General features: G+C 31.8%; 1 protein-coding gene across 1 annotated transcript in view; it reads left to right on the forward strand.

Moving 5' to 3' along the window:
• The window catches only part of LOC118191024 (uncharacterized), an 85,561-nt gene that overhangs the window by 39,045 nt on the left and 21,383 nt on the right, over positions 1-25,133 (forward strand). The window contains exons 2-4 of the mRNA XM_085815803.1: positions 8,511-8,992; positions 16,100-16,432; positions 18,687-18,871. Of these exons, the coding sequence (XP_085671929.1) occupies positions 8,518-8,992; positions 16,100-16,432; positions 18,687-18,871 (993 nt within the window). The 5' untranslated portion in view covers positions 8,511-8,517. The remainder of the gene's footprint in view (positions 1-8,510; positions 8,993-16,099; positions 16,433-18,686; positions 18,872-25,133) is intronic.

The following is a 25,133-nucleotide window of genomic DNA, read 5'->3' on the forward strand; positions in this document are numbered from 1 at the left end:
TATCGTTTACATAATATCAACCATCTGTAAACTTTGGGCACAGATTCTTTGATGAATACTGCAATGTATTCTGAAAATGTTTCAGAACGTATTCTACATTTCAAGGCGTAAAATTCAAAAATTTTTTCTGAAATTTTTTCTTTCACTATATTTCCTATATTTCTTAATTTTACTTCTGTTTTTTTTTTTTTTTTTTTTTTTTTTTTTTTTTTTACCAACCTTAGCAGCTGCACCATTGCTTGCTAAACATTTTATCCCAACTTAATTTACTTTTATCTTTTATTTCCATTAATTCCTTAATTACTTAAAAATTCAGTAATACTTCGTACGAGAGCGGCAGGCTGTGCTATATTTGAGATGTGAGTATTCTCATCAATTGGTATTGAGAAAATGAGAATGATGTAAAATCTATAATTTTTTCTTTGACGTCATAAACTGATGTCAATGAAAAAAATTGAGTAGCGATTTTGTTAACGTTCTGCTATTGTTTTCGCTAAAAAACTTATATCTTTAAATTGCTGTTGATTATCAGGACAAAGAAGTTCAGCAGATTTAATAAAGCAATCTTTAACTAATTCACCATTATATGCAATGATGTTGCAAATAATGGTATTGCAATGATGTGCGCGACATCTAAACTTGCATAAGCTGTTGTTTCACAGGATTTACTTCCTTAAAATCATTTTGTTGTTGTTATAAGCGATATTTTAAAAAGGCAGCTTTACTTCCCTCAGTTTACCTTCGATTATTTCAATTTTTTTTTTTTTTATGATTCGTTTGGTAAGGGCCATTTGGAAGAACTGATATTACTTCTTGCATACAAAACATACAATTTTACTGGGCACACCACCACAAATACCGTGTTTACTCGGGTAATAGTCGCACAGTCACACTCCCGTTTTGAAGCGGAAAAATCCTCCAAAAGTGTACAATATTGTGTACTAGATTTCCTCGCATAATGGTCGCACCAAGACTTTCACAATGAAAAATTGGTAAAAAAAGTGCGACTATTACGCGAGTAAATATGGTATGCGGAATTTTCCCTTTATCTTGAAAAACAGGTCTTCTTCTGTCACTTTTGCTTTGTTTCAGGACAGTATGTGTTAGTATTAGGACAAGCTGTGACTTTAAATTGCATCTACGGTTTATTATAATACTGCTTTTACATCAACTATCCGATAAACTCTTATTCAATTATTCGACAAGCAATGTTTCACTGAACCACAGCTAACTACAGGTCATCACAGGTTTTATATCAATGCTCAGATGTTTTATATCAACGCTAAGGTGAACTCATATTCAATAATGCGACAATCAATGTTTCACTCAACCACAGCTAACCACAGGCCATCAGTAACTGCTCCCCTTACACCCCATACAGTTAAGCCACCATAACTGCATGGGGTGCAAGAGGAGACGTTACTGATTACATACATTACTGATGACCGTTAACATTACGTAATTTTAGGGGTTAAATGTGGCATGTTAGCCTCGGGTTAGTTAGTAATAAAATACCACAATCCTTTTATGGTATCTTAACTGAGAATAAAACTGTTCACGCTGTGTTGGAAATGGATTAAATCGAATAATAAGCCATTTCTTGAACAATATCTAAGTTCTTCTGCAGCTTTTTTCTCTTACCTGTGTTTGTTATCCGTAAAGAATCGTAAGCTTCATGGGCTTTTCTTTCTATGCAAGAATATTATTCAAAGACTTTCTTAAGATACTCTGCTGTCAGGAGCATGATGTCACATTTTTGGTATTTTGCGATTATTTCTAGCGTTGTTGTCAACAAATTGAATTTTACCTGTCATTTTTATGAAGGAAGTTTCACCGTATTCATTTCAGGTTATAGCCTTAGAAAGAATTGCAGTTCAGAAATTGGGAAAGGACTTTGAGAAAGGGGAAAAAATTGCCTTTAGTCGGAGTCTCACTATTTACACGCGAATTTCTGAAACAGTTAATAACTATGGCTCGACAATAATGAGTATTTCTCTGTCGAAAAAGAATTTCCCATGGGAAAATCAGCCGAATCTGTTAATGTTTGAAACAATTTGGAATCAAGCTGTGCAGTCACAGCTGTGCAGAAGCTGCAAAAGGATATCATGATTAGCTACTTAAGTTGATTATATCCCCTTAGTTTGCCACCTTGATTAGCAGATGTTAATGATTTATTGCATTTTTAAAGGGAAGCACGAATGTATGCTAACTTGAAGATCTCCCCCCCCCCTCAGTGTAAAAGTGGACAATCTTGGTTTTGTAAACGTTGACAGTCGCTGGGTACCTGTTTCTGATCAAGAAAAGCAAGTTACAACTATCAACGTGGCATAATTGTCAGGTATGTAATGTATGTATATATGTATGTATGCATGTCAGGTAAATAAGTATATTTCTCATATGAACCAACTGCTTCGTTGGCAGAGTGAAGAATACTGTTGAGTAAAATTTTCGACAAAAAAAGGAACATTTTATGCTTCTGAAGAACGAATAATTTTGTTCACCGAAAGTTTGAATGTGACGTGATAGCCAGAGTGAACATCTGGGAAGTGACTTAATAACGAATATAAACGTTTGAGACAGGATCTGGTAGCGATTAAAAAATTTATAATTTCAGTCATTTATAATTCAGTGATATAATTCATTAAAATAACTATAAACTTTAATGAATGAATTTAATTTAATTTTCAGTAAAATTTATAATTCAGTGATATAGAAGCGTATAGCCCAAACGTCCAAGCAACTTGCCAATAACTTTTAATCGCATTTGTCACTCATCTTAAGTTACAAATTCTATTATTTTATAGAAAAAACTTTTAAAGCTACTCCTACTTATAATTCAGTGATATAGAAGCGTATAGCCCAAACGTCCAAGCAACTTGCCAATAACTTTTAATCGCATTTGTCACTCATCTTAAGTTACAAATTCTATTATTTTATAGAAAAAACTTTTAAAGCTACTCCTTGTGTAACATATTCAGAATAATACAGTTTTCTATCGGAAAGAAATGCCTTCCATATCTACAGTTCATCGAAACTTTTTTTAATAGTTTGTGATGTTGCATGGCCCCAACTTGCCCGCAACCGTAATAGTGACTGCTATGATCTGGAAATTACACAAACTCTTAAGAAGGGTTTAACTCCCTTTTTATTCCACTTTAGAAGTTACAGATGCGTTCACTTGACGCTTACAAACTACGCCGACCCGGCGGTTAAATAAAAATCAGAAAGTACAACTAAAAATAAATAACCGGATGAATAAATAATAAGTCACTACCTACGAGGCTCTATAAACGTGACTAACTTAACCGCGTTCTAAGATACAGCTGAGATTTCAGCAAACTTTCTGAATAAGAAGTTGAAAGATTCAACTAACTGCCGAAGTACGCACACAGGCCGAAACGCGCGGTTCTTAAATTTCTACCTAGCAACCTTCACGCTCGTGAATCAAGAAAGCACACTTACGAACTCGTTTCCCTTCTATTTAACTCAAATTACTTCTGCTAAATATTTGAATACTCTGCGCGTTCTACTAAAATTTACATACTCTGGCATTGGCAATTCCAGGGGAAAGTAAAGGCTTGACAGGAAAGATAGCTTAAACTTAAAATAAATGTTAGTTAAAATAAATATAAACCCTACAAGTTAAACGAACTATTAAAAATTATACGTAACTATGTACATCCAAATTTTCCGTTTTTTTATTCTATTACGGAAACTGTGAGAATAATGTTCATCTTTAAGAAAGAAATCATGCATTAAATTTCAGTAAAATAACTCGTACGAAAAAAGATTCATGACATAAGATAACAAAAATATGCACACTATGCTTCATTCATCACCTTATCAAATAAAATATTTAAATTTTTTTTTTTTTTTTTTTCGTTTTGTTTTGTATAAGACGTTGAAATTCTTAAGATTTAGTATATGATTGGTTTTTGCTCCCCATTGAAGGACAACTACATATTTTTGCAGAAAAGTTTTCAGCAATTCGTGAAAAGTAATTTACGCTACGCTGCCGATGAAGAGTTTATTTCCTTACGATTCTTTAATATTTGATTAGTATTATATCCTTTTAGTTTTTCTATTTAACGTGAGAAAAACAACGATTTTGAAAAACTGATTTTTCAGTTAACTAAAACAAATTTAAAAGATTGGGCTATTAAACTCACTGCGAGACAAGTTAATGAGAAGCAGTTGATTAAAAGAGATAATATTACAACTTATAAGCTAACTTTTTTATTACGAATATTTTAACGAATAATACTTGAGTGTGCAAAATTTGAAATATGTCAAAGAAGTTAAGGGACTTACCTTTAAAAACCATTTCCTCATTAACTAGTGAATGAGAGAGAAAAAAATGTATATTTATTTATTTATTATTATTCTAAAATATTTATTAATTTAATCCCATATTTTTTAATATACCGCTTTAAGTTTCAACAGCTAAAAATTATCGGTTACAAAGATATGAATTTTCGCATATCATAAAACAAACTCTTTGTCTTCTTCTGTAACAAGAAGGATTAAAGATATTAATTAGGCAATTTTCTAGATTAAAAAATATCTGTGATATGAAACAGAAGGGAAATATCAGTTCTTTGGCTTCAAGGTTATGGTGCGATTGTATAATACTCTTTTTCTTGCTCCCATATTTCAAAAACAACAAGATTGAAAGGGTTTAAAATTACTTGTAATGAAATCTAACGCGTCATTTAATTTTTTTTCCGTTTCGTAACTTTATACACGTTTTTCGAACCATTTCATTTTGAAAGTTAGTTTTTTAAAATTTTATTTCGGTACGCAATATTATAATCTTTTATGGGACTTTAAATTGTAACATATTATAGGGTTACACTTTATCCGTTAATGCTATTTATTCCAATAACACTAACATACCGGAAGCTAATTATTACTATGTCTAAAGCAATGAGAAAGTTGTGAAACGAATTAAAAATAACCTTTTTATTCAAACGGAATGTAGTACCCAAAGGCATTCGCTTGTGTTACAATTTAACCAATAATTTAACCAATAATATAACCAATAATGTAACAAAACAGAACAGTCAAATAAGTTTAACTTGCAACAGTAGTCAAAGCCCACACAATAAGTTGCTGTACTGAAAGCTGACTCGCTAGTTCTACTGGAGCTTCAGAATTAAAAGTTTTGGCAGCGACAGAGCGCAAAGCGGAATAAGGCAAGAAACTAATAACCTAGACCGCACGCGACGTCAGAAACTCGCTTTGGCTTAAAATCTCAATTTAAATATTTCCTACTTATTTGTATTCTGGTGAGGAATACGGAAAGGAGAAGCTATAGTAAAAACTGAAATTATAAATAATTGATTAATTGAGATAAAATTCCCTACAGTTATAAACTGCTTTTCCCGCCTTCTTAGCGTGCCTTGTGGTGTAGTGGTGTGCATGCTGGGCGCGTATTCCAAAAATCCGTGGTTCGATTCCCGGCGGAGGCGTTGCTCATTTTTACTTCCTTGTACGAAGTAAAAAGGAAGTATTGCAATCGCGAAAAGTTTCAGGTAGCATATTTCAACGAAAATATCCATTTTGACCGCTATCGAATGCAATTTAACGATGTTTTTGCGTCATACTTGTACGTAAGGACAGAATAAAAGACTCTTTTCCTTCAAAAAAATTATAAAACTGCTTTAAAATTAATTCTGAAGAGAACTTTTCGTGGCGTCTGTACGAACGTATGTACGTACGTGCGTGCGTACGTACGTGTACGTACGTACGTATCTCGCATAACTCAAAAACGAGTAGCCTCAGAACGTTGAAATTTTGTATATAGGACTGCTATAACATGTAGATGTGCACCTCGTATTTTGGTTGCAATCGGCAGCACCAAACGTATATAAATATATTTATATATATATCCACTCTATTACCCGGCTTAGTGATCTCAGTTTCTTTACTCTTATATGTTTGTAAATTGTAAATTTTTTGCTTTAAAAATGATTGAATTATGTTGTTTTTATCTTCCGGTTAAGGATTTTATGCCTTTAGTAAATCTGTGTGCAATATTTTTAGAATTATCAGCAATTTTAAAGTTGTTTAATTGCCGCTAAGCCTGTTTTTAATGGCGGCCATCGATGTTTACATTTGAAACAGGAGACTAGTGGATTTGTTGCCAATCTAGAGAAACGTAGCTTCGCAACAACAAAGATAACGCATTCATTTATTATTGCCGATTAAATCATGCTTAATTCTTTCTGGAATTTTTTCGAGGAAATAAGCGTTTGAGATTTACTTCGTAATTTTTAATATAGATATTTTGAGTTTATATGTATTTTTGCCTTCTCGCGAAGTGAGAACTGAATTAATTAAATGATAAATACTCAATCGTCTGTGAAAAACTGTTTCTGTTTTGTTTTGTTTGCTTAATTTCTTTTATACATAGTTCTAGATTTATTATAGTATTTGAATAGAACATGTGGCAACCATTAGATAATTCTTTAAATGATATACATTTTGTGCATTCTGAGTTATAATATGAATGAAATATAATACTGTTAAGTAAACCTAGCGCCAGAGTGTCGCTATGGTAAACAAAGTGAATTTTAAAGAATGCATTTATTCTATTGCGGTTTATGCGCTGTCGGCGAAGTAGGTTTATTTCAATCTAATAAGTTTAAATAAAATGCAAGAAAAAAATGCGTATAATTTAATATTCCGTACAAGGAAGTCATGTGGTGTACACATCAGATTTTTTATCTTTCATGCTTCCAAAAAATCCTAATGTCTCTACACAGTATCAAAATGTATTTATTATAAACGTTTGAAGTTTTAAAGGTTATAAAACAAACTCTCCGACATCTTTTAAACCAAGAAAGAATAAAAAACATTAATTAGGAGACCTTCTAATTTTGTTTTAAACTAACCGCCTTTTTATAAGCTTTTATTTAATACGGTTTTCGTCACTAACTTGCATCCTTTTAAAAATGATTCGTTGATAAGCTATTGAACTCAAATTTTGCACACATTCTCTCTGAGAATGAAAAAACAAGGAATCGAATTTTTCAAAATTTGATTTACATTTTTTAATATTTAATGATGAAGATATCTTTGTTTGGTAAACAAACTAAAACTCCGAAAATTTTATTGTTTGCAACATCACATAGAACGGGAAAAAAAATCTTTTAAACGAAGTTTATATGAGATTTTAACTTAATTCCTGATTTTTTTGAGGGAAATTGCTGTTTTTTTTTTCTTTTTTTCCTGGATTATTGGACGTAATAGAATTATCGGAAGTAAGAGAGTTAATATTCATTGCAGAAAAGTGTCTTTTTATTTGCAGAATTTAATTAATAACGTGTCATTGAGAGTAAAAAGTTTAAAATAAAAAAAAAAATGTTTTTATGAAGTAAACTTTTATTTAAAACTCATAAAAATATTTAGGAGGAGAAAACTAAAAGGAGAAAAATTATTTATCGTGTAGTTTATATAGTAAAAAAAGGTTAAATAATTTTCGTTTTACAAAATTCCCTCACGATTTTATTTTACGAATAATAAAAGCATATACGCTCAAAATAACGAAATCGAATAATGGAATTGCATTGTAAAATGTGTAAGCTATTACTTTTATAGATTTATCAAGGGCGCCCCATGCTTTTATTATTCGTAATATAAATTTGTAGATGAATTTTGTATACACGATTATTTAATCTTGTTCCCGTTAAAATATATGATAAATTATTTTAATCCTTTTAATTCATTAAGGATTTTTGTGAGTTTTAAATAAAAACACTTTTTATAAAAACTTTTTTTAAATTATTTTTATTCAGATCTAAGAACAACATTCTAAGCGCCCCTGTAAATCTTGTCAAAAATGAGGTATGTCTTAGAAATACAGAGTTTTCAAAATTAAATATTGTTAAGTATTTGATTTTCCCAAATTACCGGTTGATTAATAGAAAAATATTAAACATGTGATTTATTTACTTTGTATTTTATTTGCACAATCGAAGAAAAAGATTTAGATAACGAAGGTCGTTTTCTTTGATGATGATGATGCGTTAAATAAAGAGTACGTCTTAAAATTGTAGAATGACGGTATTAAATATTTTTTTGCCATTTTTGAATTTTTTTAAAACTACAGAACGACTTTTCTTCCCTTGAAGTTTGATTCAGGTCTTAGCATTTCTTTTTATAGAAAGCAAATTTAATACAACTATTTACATTTATTAGATTATTTTTTGGACTGCAGATTAGAATTACTCATCTAGTTACAAATTCCGCTTAGTAATTTCAGTGAGGAGATCTCCACTGTAAAGGTTTTCTTCGATTTTTTTAATGTAAGAGAGATTAATTAAATTTTTTTTTTCAACTAATGAAAAGGAAAAAAAACCATGCAGTGTGCTCTCTGTCCTTTGAGATTTCAGGAGTATTAAAATCTGACAATCGGTTTTCGGTAACTTAATTTCTTCATAAAATTTTTCTATAAATTATTAATATAAAGATTTTCCATAAATTATTATTACTATTATTATTTACAGTTAAAGCATGGATAGATGCCCTGCACCTTGGTCAGAAACTCCCCCGCCACCTCTTCCGACTCCTCCCCAGCAGCAATCCTCCGTTCAAAACCAGACAGCAGAAGATCAACAAGCTGTGTCTCATCACTGCGACGCGGCAGCCGACGGTTCTCCGACGACTCACCGCGGCTCCCGCTCGCCGAGTAGCCCGTCGGGACCTGCGCCTCCAGATGCTCTCCAGTTTGCCTACTCCACCACAGTCGAGCAACCAGTGGAAAACATGACCGTGATAAGAGGACATAGGTCCCTCAGCCCCGAACACAGCTCTGCTGGGGAACCACTAGTGTACCAAACGCTCGGGGACAGTCCTGGATTCCTCAGTCAGTATGGAATCAGCTATACAAATTTCAGTCCCACACCTACGTCATCAGCTCAAGTTGGAACATCTTCTGCATACAACTACGTGAAAGGGTATCAAGGCGATATCATACAGATGGTACCAGGTAAGTTTAAAAATGCAGTATACGTCTATTATAAGTATACCATTGTGTCAGATAGCACGAGAATAATCACATGTAAAAAATATGTCCACTAACAAAATGGTTACTCTTTTAAGCATCAAAGTCAGATTCTGTGAAGAATAAAGTTTTGAAATAGTATTGTAACTTTGAGTCGCCTTATAGTTTAAGAGCTTAAATGTGCGTATAACATGTGCATGATAACCTTCATTTCCAAACATACACATAATCACACATTGGCATTTGAACCCCTAATTTTGTGAAAATTCAACATTTGAAGACTCGAATTTTCGAGTTTCTTTTTCTTTGTTTCCTTTTGGACCATTCGAATCTTTAAAATTCTTGCGTAGAAAACTGTTAAATTTTAACTTAAATTTAGAAAGATTAGTTTTATCAATTTGCATTAGAAGTTTTCACTGAAAAAGAACGCGAATGTTAGAATTTCAACGGACCCGTCGGGAAGGCCTAAATGCCGCTGAGAATGTAAATTTATTTTTTCAGCTATGGTAATTCTATAAAATTACTCATTAAACCAGTTTACTAATAATTTACAAATATTTTTTTTCTCCAGAAAAAGTTTTGAAAATCCCAGAGTAAAGATTTCGAAAAACACGATTTTATTCAAAACTTACTAATCATTGCAAAAATATGAAAAACGAATCATACCTAATCGTAAAATATTAAACAATACAGTGTAAAAGCACAAATTAATTCTAAATCATTTGTTGGTAATTTTTACATCAATAAGACTTTACTACGAAAACTTAAAGGAAAATCATGCATAATTAAATACTTATAAATTATATGTATAATTAAATGTTTTTATTTATCAGCTCTTATAACGAGGAAGTACTCAAAAAACATAATTTCTTCAAGTTTTTTTTTTTTTTTTTTTCTGATTGAGAATTAAAATTGTAAGACTGAAATCTAACTTTCATGTGAAATAAGCCAGCCACTGATAAAACTGTGTTTCATTCTACACTCAATCATTCGAGTAGTCATTAGAAAACCATGTGCTATATAAATGATTTTTCAGAAAATACCTTAGTACTTTAAGACGACTTGATTTAAATGTTTATTTCTCTTTTGACTAGAGTTAATTCCTTATGTGATACTGAAATTTTGACTTTTATTAGAAAATCAGTTTTTTTCCTTTATTTTTAACGCAGTATTGGGGAACTAGGGTTAAAACGAAATTTTGAATAACAACAAGCATTTTGTCTTTCTTTTATATAATGTATCAAAACATTCAACAATTCATTACTTAAAAACTGAGTTTCAGTTTCATATTTTATGTACCGTCAGGTATGAATAAATTAACGTTTTTACAATAAAGCGCGTCAATAGCACGTTTTATCATTTGAAAGTAAATATCTTATCTACTAACAAGGTAGGTTAATTTGTATAAAATTTATATCAGATTTAAAATTTATGAGACTTTTCTAGCAGAATTAAAAAAGCATTTACTCATTACTTATAAGTAATGAGTAAACGGTATACCGAATGAACGGTGATAAAACAGCAATTTATCAATAAAATATTTAGGGAAATGTGCGGAATTTACCGATAAACTGGTAAACTGGTTTACTGATGTTAATATCTCCACTCGAATACTATAGTACCACATCCTTAACTTCCTGAAGACAATTTTGAACAGTAAAGAAGATTGCAGAAAATTTTAAATGTTTTAACCACCACTCAAATATTTCTATCGAGTATCTATTCTATCTAAAAAACTATATCGAGTAATAAGCTTCTGAATTCAACAGTTTTAATTTTGTACTTCATTTACTTAATTTCATTTATATTTTCTTACATAATATTTATAAAAATTACATTCTAAAACTTATTTTTCATCTGATGCAGGTCTTCAGATTTTGATTTAATTAATAAGATGAAGTATTTTACCTTCTTATCCTAGTGAAAGGGACTCGAACGATTTGAGATTCGACGTTTCGAACAATTTCTCGACTATTTGAGAAAAGTTAAGAATTGCCTCATCTTTACATATAATTATGTATATATATATTTGTATATAATGTATTTAATTTGCTGTTTGTTTATTTGTATTTATTTATTTATTATTTTTACTTCCTTGTACGAAGTAAAGGGAGTATTGTAGTCGTGAAAAATTTCGAGTATCATACTTGAACGAAAATATCCATTTCAACTGCTCTCGAAACCAACTGAAAGATGCTTTTGTGTGACAACGGCACGTACAGACAGAATAAAGAACTATTTTTGCCCCCCCCCCAAAAATACTGTAAAATGGATTCAGAAGAGAGGTTTTCCTTGACGTCTCCACGTACGTACTTATGTTTGTATCTCGCATAATTCAAGAAGAGTAGCCGTAGAACGTTGAAATTCTATATATGGGACTGCTATAACATGTAGTTGTGCACCTCCCTTTTTCGTTGCAATCGACTGCACCAATCGTATATATATTCCCACCCTATACCTGACTCGATTAGCTTAGTACTTGTATGTTGTATTTAGTATGTTTGTAAATTGTGCATTTTTTTCTTTAAAAGTGATTGAATAATGTAGTTTTTATGTTCCGGTTAAAGTTTTTATGTGCCTTTAGTTAATCTGCATGCAATACTTAAAAATTATCAACAATTTAAAACTTTAAGTGGCGAATTAAGCCTAACGAACCGCCATTTATTTTCATTTGAATGTAGAATAGTGAATTAAGTCAGTTTCTGCACCTTCAATGTCTTTCAGCCGAGTGAAACCAAAATTAAACTTTCAATTTCGTGCACCGAAAAGTCTGCCTTTTTGCCCCCTGAACGAATTGCTCGTCTTTGGGTAGAAACTCTAATTTTGATTTAAAAAAAATTAACTTTTTAAACTGTATTTAGTGTGTTATGTTTTCTGTATTTTACAATTTTTAATGATGATTTTTACGTATTTTTGCTTTGCTGAGAAATGAGAATTGAATTAATTGAATGAGAAGTATATCTTTAACGAAATTCGAGGAAACAAGTTTAAATGAAATGCAGTAAAAAATGTGTATAATTTAACAGGCCATACAAGAAAGTCATGTGGTGTCCACATCAGATCTTATTTCTTTTATGCTTTTATAGTTTCTTGACTGAAAGTTCACTTTTAAATACCCATGTGTACATGAACATCTAAAACGGGTACATCTGGGAAGAAGCGTAGGAGAAAAAATTAGTTACGAGCAAAATTTTTTCAGCTACATACGTTTAATTTTTATTGGAGATTAAATTTTAGTGCAGTTCGAATGGCCATATAAGGTAGGTTACTCTTGATTTCTCACTGAGGGTTAAAGCATTGTGTTAAAATGAGATAAAACGTAAAAATTTCTCTAAACCAAATTTTAATATTGTTTTAGTTATGTTTAGGAAATAGAATTAATAACTGAAAATTCTGCAAGGTTGTTGAGGTTCGTACTGATGTCATATTTATTAACCCTTTTTGAAATACTCCGAATTTATCTGAATTTTATCTAATCTGAACTAAGTTTTATCTATGGCATTTAATTAAACTGCAGTCCGTGCTTGCCTACACGTGCTGCACTTCCAGTCTTGGCTTAGTTGATTTCAGGGCATACAGCAGTCGCTACTATTTTTAGTCCAAAGGGATTTGAATCCCGAAAGACTATTAGTTTCATTTTGGCATTTTGCGTCGGACTCATAAATGTCGGTTCACTTTTCAAACTGTTGCCACAAAATGTTAGAGTCCTGCATTATATTTGAAGAAATTAAATAATGAAAAATCTGCATAAATGTATGTATATTTCTCGTATTGTGATAAAACAACGGTACATAGAGTCATCGAATTTTGAATAACGTAATCCTCCAACGAATATGAGCATGTGGAAGACCAAATTTGAAATTTGAAATTTGTTTTATGATCGATTTCCTATTTTTTAAAACTTTGACGAATTTTTGATTAACAAACTCAAGGATTTCAAAGCGAGCAATGGCAACGTTGTGCAGAAAAAACATTTTTATCTCCAGCGCGTGAGTCTCTGTATCGGAAATTCTAAAGATATGCTTGTTTTAAAACTATTTTGCGATATTGCTGTTGCACTGGATCTTATGGTTTAAGTGCGAGGAACATGATATTTAATAAAGAAAGGTAACACACAAAATGTTAAAAAACGCCCCTTCGGACGTAATTTAAAATCTGAAACATTTCAGATTTTTTTTTTTTTTTTTTTTTTTTTTTTTTAAAGTTTTTAATCTTAATATACCTACAGCAAGAAAGACACCTTTAAAGGTTTCTTTTTCATGAAAGGCCATGGAAGTAATGCTTGCTTAGTAAAAACTTCCAATTTGTTGCCATCCTCTTTGCATAAAAGTAAATTTCCTTGCATCGTGGTGAAGACTACGGAAAAGGTGAAGTTATAGTGAAGGCTGAAAACATAATCATTTGTTAGATGATATATAATACTCTACAGGTTTCCCGTAGTCCTTTTTAGATGTTTAGGGACTTTTTTAGTTATCGTTTTTAGCTGTTTGGATTAACTTCACTTTAGAACTAATCCAAATAATCATCCATTAAAAGCATTATGGTAATCGGTAGTTATTGTTTACCTATAAGAATTATCTGGCGAATTTTAACACATAACTTAGGAGCAAAAAACGAAATTGTAGCTTGAACAGGCGATACTAAATTTACATGAATAGTTGCTTATATATATATATCTTAATCAGGAACGCAAAAGATAAAAGAACATTATCTCTTCAATGATAAAAGCAATCTTTTAAAGGCAAACGTAGTTTTCAGATTAAGATACCAACAGTCGTGAGGTAAGTAATTATTAAACACTGGAATCTTTTTTTTAATTATGAAAGTGATTTTGTTTTTAAGTTAAGGCATATAGATCAAGTAGATGGGAGATTGTTAAATGGTTGAAATTTATAGTAAATTATGCTTTAAAGCAGCGTAGAGGTATAAACATTTTTGAAGCAATATTTTCAAACTATAGGCAACGCTCAGGAATTTATTATAATGCAAATAGTCAACTACTTTTTTTTCTGTCTTTAGATATTTCAGCTGTATTTGTAAATTCTGCCTTCGCTTGATTGGAAAATTTCAGTGAGACATTTTTATCCTATCTTCCCAGAAAGCGAAAATTAGCTAATAACCATTGATTTCTATGCATTGAGAGGCATCAAAAATGACAGTCAATGACATTTTCAAAAAGAACTGCAAAATATAGATGAAAAAAGAGTTAATATAAAATCAATATGCATTTAAGTGCAGCTTTGGAAAAACTTAACTTTCAGCCTAATAGAAAGAGCAACAGAAGTGTATTTTTCATGTAGTTTGATTGGAGGCAAGGTTTCGATTTCATGTACCTTAGCATGCTATTTTCATTAAATAATTGTAATAGAAATTTTGAAAATTTAGTAATCTTTAGAATACCTTCCTAATCTTTAGAATACATTTTATCGTAGTCCTTCTTTTTATATATAGGTTCAATTTTTACATCAAAGGAAGAGTTCTGCTTCATTTCTTCGACTCACATGATATATTTTTCTATAATCTTATTTTGAAACGAACTTTTCAATATAAATTTATATTAATTTGAGTTTATTTTTTAATTATGTCACTATTTATTACTTTTCTTCAAAAACTTAACTAATAATAATGTAATATTTTTTCTCCAGGACAGTCATTAAAAAATTTGAAGCTTTGATTATGAAAGGAATTTTCTTTTTACATCAGTTTAGTTAAGTTTTTTCCTTACTTACGACATATAGCACTGTGGTCCCGTTTCAAAATTTTTTTCCAAGGCCATAGAAATAGGGAGTTAATTCAAAAGTTAGTTCTCTTGACAGAAATCATCTCAATCTAAGCCTTCATTGGTCTCACGAAAATTAGGACATTGTTTCTCTCAGTGCACTTATATATTATTTAAAACTGAATATTACAATTTAAAACTGTGCGTGCAATTGCATACAGTTTTAATATCTGTATGCATTTACGAACATTTTAAATACAGTTGTTTTCATTAATCAATTAACATTAATTATTAATCAAATAAAATGCAATTATGCGCATTTAAGTAATTAATACCATTAGAAATTAATAGTTTTAAATTTTAAACTATTATGCTAGTCACATCAATATCTTAATTATTACAAATCATTTCAAAGCATTTTATTTAAGCAGTCTGATAAAACAGAACGATATGCTAATATATACTGCAGGAAATATATTATGGGATTAATCGGGAATTTGCTTTTGCAAGAAATTGAGTAGCACTGTTATGAGTTCTGGCTTTAACTGTTTCGGAAAAGTTTTATGTCTATTTGCTGTTTTATACTACCTCTTGATAAAACAATTTGCTGTATAACTGAAATAATCATTTTTACTATTTCTTTCTTCACTTGTATCTCGCTCATCTTGTCCTGAGACTTCAACATCATTTTCCCAAATGCTTTTCTTAAAACCCTATCCCTTTTTGAAATCTCAGTTGCTTTTCTAAATCACTTTGTGTCTCTTACTTGAACATTGCTAGTCACCAAAGTGTTCCGAACTTCTAACACGCTACGATAATTTAAGTTGTAGTCATGAATACGTAGCAAAATAAAAGCACACAGCAGGGCAAGCGATAGGTATTTTGCCACTCAATGCAATCTCTGTGGGTACTCAATTCTGCTGCGCGGTGCCTCTCTATCTGATGATAGGCTTAACAACCAAGGGTACGTTATATAAAAGTTTAAAGAGTACTTGAGAAATTGTGAATTCGAACAACAGCTACTACGATTCTATTTAAAAAAAAAAAAAAAAAAACATTTCGAATTATCGTAAGAAAAGGATTCGGAACATACTAATTACTTCTGAACACGACTCATTCTGAGAGCGCTAATAAAATAAACAACGAATATTAGTTACGTACATTTTACTGGGGAGAAAATGTTATACATAAAATATACGGAGAGCTATTTCTACTATATCTGCAGAAATAATTTTCAGTGTAATTTATCTTACATCTGCGGAACCTTTCTGCTGCTAATAACTCGATTTTCGTTCTGATAATTGTTAAAAAAATGTTCTTTATATTAGTGTTTGTAGGTGATTCCTATTTAATACTTTATTTGTTTTCATTAGGCTATGATAACGACAGTCCAAGAGCTATGTCACCATCAGGCAGTGTTTTGTACACACTTCAGTATCCTACTCAAGATGTGACGCATACCAACGCCCACCCGATGTGGGGTGCTGCTGTAACCAACAACAATGGAAGCGGCTATCCTTTCAGTTCTGGTCTAGGAAGTCCCAGTCTGGAAACCAACGACGTGGGTTCCAATGGCAGAAACAGCTACAGTGCATTCACTGGCAATCCTGCTTACATGTTAACCTCTGGCAACGAAGCGGCCGGATGGGCCACTTTGCCTTCCATAACTTCGTCTTACTTGCCAGACAGCCGAAGATCACAGTATAGTAAATGAAATTTAATTTTTATAAACAGATATTACTGAATATACATTTTACAGCATTTCCAGCTTTGAATAATTGAGAGCTTTTTTTAATTGTGATACATTATAGATTAGATATCATATTATCCACAATGTAATTTTCCTGTATAGGATAGATTTTATCCTAAAACAGTCGATGAAAATACTCTCCATTAGCAAATGGCTATAATGTGCTTTACCGCTATCGAATAATCGAATCCTCTCTACCGATCTCCATGAGAATAATTATCCTAACAATTTAAAACTTTCAGCTTTGCGACTCTTTTTATAAAATCGGTAATTTAATTACAGTAGTAAATCTTATTATTTAAGTGACCTAAAATATTCAAAGTCATTTACCACGAGTTTGAATTCTACTCTTAGTTGCTAAAGTTCACAACAAGTACGTTATTTTAGTTTTCATAAGTATCTTGTTTGGTATTACAGATTTCAACATCAATCGATAGGATCGCTTTATAAAGAAAGCTTTGTTTCATTATCTAAGGTTATTTTTTGTAGATGTAACAGCTATAAAAGCCCTGTGTACAAGAGTGTCCGCCGAAAAAAAAAAAAAAAAAAAACGTAGCGGACGAAGATGTCGTGGAGAAAGTAACACAAGGGGTAAACATCGTCGTAAGAAAACGTTGTGGCAGGAAATAAAGCAAGAAAAAAGCATCGCAGTTCTAAAACATCGTCGTAGAAAATAAAGCTGGTCAAATTCGTAGATTTAAAACATCGTCGTATAAAATATCGGGGTAAAAAATAAAGCACCTACAAATCATAGCAGACGTGTTTTCAGATTTTAAAAATTTTATATATATAATATAAAAATATTATATTCGCCCAACTAATCTAAAATTATAAAGAGATTACTTCTAATCCAGTTTTATAAAAGAGAGTAATTAAATAATTAATAGTTGATAGTTAATTGCATAAGTTTAAAATTTCATTAACTAGCATTATTTTTCTGCTCAATCTCAGATTTTGAATGTTTAAGATTCTTTCTTGTTTTTTCTTTAAAAATTTATCAGTTAATTCGAAAATACGAAATATAGAGGTAAAAATATTCCTATTTGTTCTTGCGTTCGCAAATCATTATGAGAACATGCATTTGCAACTTTAAAATCTGAAAAGACGTGGCTGGATAGTTATCGTCATAAGATAATTTGCAGGTGCTTCATTTTTCACCACTGTATTATATTTTACAATGTTTTGAAACTGCGATGTTTTTGAACCACATTATTTTCTATGAAGATGTTTTACATCATGCTATTTTGGAACCGCGGTGTTTCTCCCCCTTACGTACTTTTCTTCTACGATGTTTTGTACTACTGTTTTCTACTTGCATTGTTTTTCTCTACGATGTTTTCGTCCGCGGTATTTTCACCTGCAAATATAACTTAAATGATATACATCGAAATAAATTATTAAATGAAATAAATAAATGATGGCGTTACATGATTATTTAGAATAACCGAAGATCACAGAATTGGGCAATGAGATATATTGTGTCTGTGGAACTTAATTTTAAAATTATAAATATATTCGGGACAGAATGTTTCTGGTATCAAATATACAACGAATTTTATACATTTAGATCACTTTAGTTTGTACCTGAATATACGGATTTAATATTGTTAACTTACAATGTAACAAATGAACTTGTTTAATAAAGTATGAATCTATAACTTTATCTTCATTAAAAGTAGAACCTTTAAAGCTTGCATGTTATAATATCTGGCAGTGCTGCTTTCAGATTTCCTGATGTGCGTGCTTCGGATACATTTATTTTAATAAATTTTAAAATGTTATGAAAAATATTTCCATTAATAGCGTACTGCAACTAGTTTTGCAAAGAAAAAGATATGATAAATTAACTGCGCTCTCACGGGATAATCCTATTGCTAGTTAACCGTGCTGTTATTTACGCCATAAAAGCATGTAAATGTTAGGATAATTCTTTAAACTTTTATTCTTTTATAAATAAAAAAATACTATACTTTCTTTTTCACATACACATATTGAAATATTCGAAAACAAAAGGAAATCTTGCTTTGATTTATGTCAGACATTTTCATCTTGCTTTTCATAAGTGTTATTTTGTTGAAAATCTACTTATTGCATTTTAAAAGCTTTCTAGTAGCAATTAAATACTAAAAATTATAGATTTAAGTTTTCTAGTTGCAATTAAGTACATGTATTTTTATATTTGAGAATATATACTTAGTTTTGCATTACAGCGGAACCTCCTCCCGAATACAGCAGGATTCCAGAACCTCCACAACATCAATGTGCGGTATGTGGAGGAACAGACAGTAGCCCTTGGAGACGGGACAGCACTGGCCAATTCATCTGCAATTCCTGTGCTATCTATAAAAACGGTGTGACAGCCAGATCAAATGCTATGCGACCCGCAAGAAGACTGGTAAATATTTAATAAATAATAATAAAGCTATTTTAAATTGTGCTTTTAAGAAATAATTATAATTAACACGTTGAGCTCCACGCGTATGTTTTAGGCAATCCCGTTCAGGCCACGCGCTTCGCTTAAAAGCTCTGGTATTGTAGGGCCAGTGATTCGTATCGCGGTAGAAGATAGCAACAAGTTGTGAAAAAGAAGACATTCCGTCGAACAAAAATGCAGGAATCTCTAAAAAACGACAACATAAACTCCGAAGAAAACCGGGAAAAGCCTCTGAAGTACGAAAATATTGTAAATTATGTTATGATAAAAATGCAACAGAAGCTGGTAGAGTAATGGTAAAAGAGTGTTGTCACATTTTGTAATAGCTGTAACGGAGAACTGTTTTATATTTACTTTGTTTCAATCAAATCCAATGAATTAAAATCAAATCATGAATCAAAATTAAGTAAATTTTAAATAAATTTCGTGTAATTTCATAAAAGTGTAAATTTTATAGTTATATATCATGTTACACGCTGTCAGCCAGCGGCGGTCGACGCGGCCTAAACGAAAAGGTCTAGTGTCAGCCACAAATGGCTGAAGCGACCTAAACGGAAAGTTTAGTGCAGCCACAGATGACTGACGCGGCCTAAACGGAAAATCTAGTGTCAGCCAAGGATAGCTGACGCGGCCTAAACGGAAAATCTAGTGTCAGCCAAGGATAGCTGACGCGGCCTAAACGGAAAATCTAGTGTCAGCCATAGAAGTCTGACGCGGCCTAAACGGAAATTCTAGTGTCAACCACAGATGACTGACGCGGCCTAAACGGAAAATCTAGTGTCAGCCAAGGATAGCTGACGCGGCCTAAACGGAAAATCTAGTGCCAGCCACAGATGGCTGATGCGGCCTAAACGGAAAATCTAGTGTCAGCCACAGATGGCTGACGTGGCGCTCAACGTGTTAATATTCCTTGAAGGCTCTTATTACATAGACATCCGTAGTCCAGCATGTCCATCGTACCGTTTGGCTCACCAACGGCCGAGCGGTAAAATCGCTGAACGCTGGTAGTTCGGTCCGAGGTTCGAATCCCGCGAACGGGATGGGTGTTTTCGTGGTTATCTCCATGTATAACGTGCATACGAGCCAGTTTCCTTTAGAAAGTCCTCCACGAAGGCATCCCTTCCCTTAGGCAGATAGCCCTAGTGTGCTTTGCCATAATTAAATACACCACACCATCGTACCGCTTAGCGATTGGAATACAACGAAGAAAAAAAATAATGGCAGGGCGCTTTATTTATTGGCTTTGCGCCGTTACAAGGGCTGGAACGATGGCCCTTTCATTATGGGAGCACCTAACAGGTGACCACCGTTGCTACCTGTGAAGGGACGAACAGTTACAACCATGCCTCCTCCAGGATTCGAACCTAGGCCCATCGCTACGACAGTTAGTTTCACTAACCACTATACTAGGTGGGTGGCATGATTTGGCGGCGATGTGTAACGTGCAAATTATATAATTTTTTTTTTTTATTAAAAATCAAAAATTAGTTATAAAGTGCTAAATTTGCATTTACTTAATTGTTAGTATCTAAAAAATCAAAAATTAGTTATAAAGGGCTAAATTTGCATTTACTTAATTGTTAATATCTAAAAAATCAAAAATTAGTTATAAAGGGCTAAATTTGCATTTACTTAATTGTTAATATCTAAAAAATCAAAAATTAGTTATAAAGGGCTAAATTTGCATTTATTTAATTGTTATTATCTATAATTATCGAAATTAAGTGAATTGCCAAAAGATACTCAGAATTTAAAACTTATATGATCTGGGAGTATTTGTGAATCTTCTGTTTTGGAACCTATTACAGACGCATTATCGCATCGCTTTGAGTATCTTGACTTGTCTGAAAGCATTGACCCCGTCGAATAATTTTGATAAGAATGAAGAGAGGAGTCAATGAATGAGAAATCTGGCAAATAAGGTAATTAGGGATCACAGATATCTTCTTTTGATAATAAAAACTCAGGCTATTTCTGATAATAAAAACCCACACCTCTTGCTCAAAACGCGGTTTCGCCTCGAATGATCAAAGAGGTTTTAACTCTGATTGCACCATAACACGAATTACGTTATTTCATGCGCTGTCAATTCATTAATTTCCTATATACAGAATACTCTAATATCTGGAGCAGCCAAATTCAGTGCTGAAATGACACTTGCTTACATGGCAGTTCCGCACAAATGGTCTTTTTTCATATCATTCCTGTGGGAATACGAGATTTTCTAATAGTTGCAAATAGTTATAGACAATAAGTGACATTTAAGCATAGCCTGTCAGAAACAATCAACCATCCTTATGATTTATTGATCTTTATTAAGTATTATTTAAAACTCACAGAAAAATCATTTTTACGAGCATGAAATTTCTCTCTGATGGTTCTGAGTATTTCCTGTGTAGAATTAGTTTTTCTTTAAACGTTTAAGTAAAATGAATTTCACCTTTATTGGAACATCTAAAGATATATACTATAGGTATCAGCATTTTCGTGTTAATAGAAATTATAAAGCAGTAAAATGGAGATGCATTAAAAGCAAGTCACTTTAACATAAACAACTACTCACCTCTCACCTAAAATTTTAGACGTTATCTTTAATTATGTTAAAAAATAATCGATTTAGGAGTTACGAAAGTTAATTAAAGGAAGATACTCATGCTTCCATTAATATTTGTATTGACCATCTTTTATACTTAACTGATTTGTACTTCTTGTTGAGATTCCACTGGAAACTTAAATTGCAGGAATTGGAGGTATTAAGTTTTAAGTGCCATTGTTTCAAGCTTAATGTGTAAATTATATTTTTAGTGATTTTTTTACAGAGCTTTTTAAATAGCCTTTCGTTATAGTCAGAGCTTCGATACCTCTTGCAATTTTTTTGTTGCTTTTCCTCAGACAAATTTCTTATTTTCGGAGAAATTAATTTGTAGTATTTATTCCTTGGCTTGATCTTTGATCTCGTTTATTCACATATATATGTAATCTTGCAAAATGTAAGAGAAATCAATTAACACGAATATAGCACATGTGAGGTAATTATGTAAAAGAGAAAACAAGTTACGTTTCAAAGAATCGGCTGGAATGGAAGCTTCCGATCGTAGTTCGTAAGCTTCCATTTTAGTCAAAAAGTTGTGATCTTTTTAACGGACTTATTATTTTATAAAATATTTCATTTCAGTACGTGATGCATTCCTTAATGATTGCAAAATTTCAGCCACGTAATATATTCTTTATTTTATAGGCGAATTTAGTAGCTCAGGAAAAATTTTACTTGAAGCTCGTTCTTTCATTTTTTATTCTTTTTTTTTCTGGGGGGGGGCTAGAAATTTGCATTGTGACTTCCATCATAGAAGGGATTTTTCGTAAAATTTCCAATGGTACTGATTTCAATTCCTTTTGCAGTACTTTCCAGAATCCATCAATCATGATGTGTTCGTTATAGAACATTATTTGTGATAATACATCTAGGACTAAGTTAAGAATTGTGATATTGTTATCTTAATCGACATATTTTCTTCTATATTTACTGAAACTGAGAATTATGGAGTGAGTAATGCAAATTAAGAATCAAGTGTCGACATGATAAAGTAATTGCGAAACTGAAGTTTTTCTTTCTGATTTGAGACATCATCAGTGCTATTTATTCACTTATGCTATTTTTTTACACTTATGCTATTTTTAGAACTGTTTTTGTCTTTATTTGCTGCTTTCATTATTGTCATTTTTGCTTTTCCTGTAGATTGCACATATTTGTTTAGCTGTGTCGTGTAATTTCAAGTTTTGAATAGAGCAATAGCTTGGTTTGAAATTCTTATCATTATTTACGAGAGCAGCAAAAGGTAAATCACTTTTGCTGGGCATTCGTGTAACTATGTTGTTATATTTTTATGCATCTGTACGAAACCTTACGCAAAGAAGGATTAAATTTAGCTATTTTGTAAAAATCGGAAAATTGTACTCTTAATGCAGTTGAGAATGTAAGTGATATTTATATCTATAATTATATTCTAAAATAGTTGCATGTTAATTTTCGAAGTAAACACATATAAATTACAAATCACGCGAGTCTCATAGTTAGGTATTGTTATAACTCATTTTGTAGAACTATTGCCTGTTGCATGAATTACTGTGGCTTCGGTTAATAACACTCTGGTCTTAGGTCTACACAGAGAACTCAGAATTTTCAAACTTAATTATAATCTCGCGGTTAACAAAATTAAGGATGTTTATAAAACGCCAACACTTATGTGAATTTGGTATTGAAATTATTCTAAAAGAAGATAATAAATAGTTTAATAGCATTTTCATCGCTAAAAATTGGGTCGTGAAATTAGAATTAAGGTCAGTGTAATACTGGAAGTCAATTAAAAACAAAATACTTACAAATACACAAGTATATGAAAATAAATGCACGCATGGAAATTTAAGAGTGAAGATATGCTGGATTATAAAAATGGAACCCTGCAAACATGTTTTTCTTTAATATGAATCTAAAAGCATATGTAATAGGTTATTTTCACTCATTTTTTTAAATTTTGGATTTCTTATGTAAGATGGATATTATTTCCAGTACATTTTAAGGAGGAAAAAGTCTTATTTTATATTTGGATCAATAAGGTAATTAAAATTAAAGTGAAATCGAAAATTGTTTCAAATACGCAGAGGTATTAGACACAGAAGAATTGCAATATTTTTTGAGACATACCTAGTTTTCCACCACATGTTTAATCGCCAAGAGATAACGTAACGGCAGGCATGCTCAAAAATTCTCTGTAAATATCCTTTTTCTTTGGGCCAGTCCCTTATCAGTAAAATAACTTTTGGCGGTGTTCGTTGATTTATCTACTCACTGCAAACAAGAACGTAGTATTTTACGAGATTCAGCCGTTTTTCTACTTATACATTTTTTAGAAACATAAATTTTCCGAAGGGAAAAAGACTTATGTTTTACAATGCGTTTTTTCCTCTCCATTTGTATCATTTTCATCACTATTACTTACATCATATTTTTGTAACACTTCATAATCTGATATTTGTTATAATTAAGATAAACACATTTTTAATTAATGGGTTAAAAAAGCTTTCTCTTGCAATAAACATTAATATTAGGATATACTGAATGAAAGCAGCAATCGACCAGAAGAGGCCAGAATTGGGAAATAGGAGAGGTGTCATGTTCCACCAGCACAACGCCAGGCCTCAGATATCCATGATGATCCGCTACAAGCTAAGGAAGCTTGCTTGGGAGGCTCTTATGCATCCACCTCATAGTCCGGACCTGGCACCAAGCAATTATCATCTGTTTTTACTTCCTTGTACGAAGTAAAAAGGAAGTATTGTTTCGCGAAAAGTTTCAGGCAGCAGATTTCAAAGAAAATATCAATTTTGACCGCTTTCGAATGCAATTTAACGATGTATTTACGTGATATCTGTACGTAAGGACAGAATAAAAGACTCTTTTTCTCCAAAAAAAAAATATATATAAAACTGCTTTAAAATGAGTTCTGAAGAGAATTTTTCGTGGCGTCTGTACGAACGTACGTATCTCGCATAACTCAAAAGCGTTGAAAGCCTCAGAACGTTGAAATTTTGTATATAGGACTACTATAACATGTAGATGTGCACCTCGTATTTTGGTTTCAATCGGCCGCGCCAAACGTATATAAATATATTTATAAATATATCCACTCTGTTACTGGGCTCAGTGATCTCAGTTTCTTTACTCTTATATGTTGTAAATTGTACATTTTTTGCTTTAAAAATGATTGAATTATGTTGTTTTTATCTTCCGGTTAAGAGTTTTATGCCTTTAGTAAATATGTATGCAATATTTTTACAATTATCAACAATTTAAAAGTTGTTTAAGTGCCGCTAAGCCTATTTTGATGGCGGCCATTGCTTATTTACATTTGAAACAGCTGAGTAGTGAATTTGTTGCCAATCTAGAGAAACGTAGCTTCGCAACAACAAAGATAACGCATTCATTTATTATTGCGAATTAAATCATGCTTAATCCTTTCTGGAATTTTTTAGAGGAAATAAGTGTTTAAGATTTACTTCGTAATTTTTAATACGGATATTTTGAGTTTTTATGTATTTTTGCCTTGTCGCGAAGTGAGAACTGAATTAATTGAATGAGAAATACTCAATCGTCTGTGAAAAACTTTTTCTTTTTTGTTTTGTTTGCTTAATTTCTTTTATACATCGTTCTAGCTTTATTATAGTA

This window comes from Stegodyphus dumicola, chromosome 4 (genome assembly GCF_044657685.1).
Source record: "Stegodyphus dumicola isolate Sdum_Otavi_A_Nest chromosome 4, ASM4465768v1".
Taxonomy (NCBI): domain Eukaryota; kingdom Metazoa; phylum Arthropoda; class Arachnida; order Araneae; family Eresidae; genus Stegodyphus; species Stegodyphus dumicola.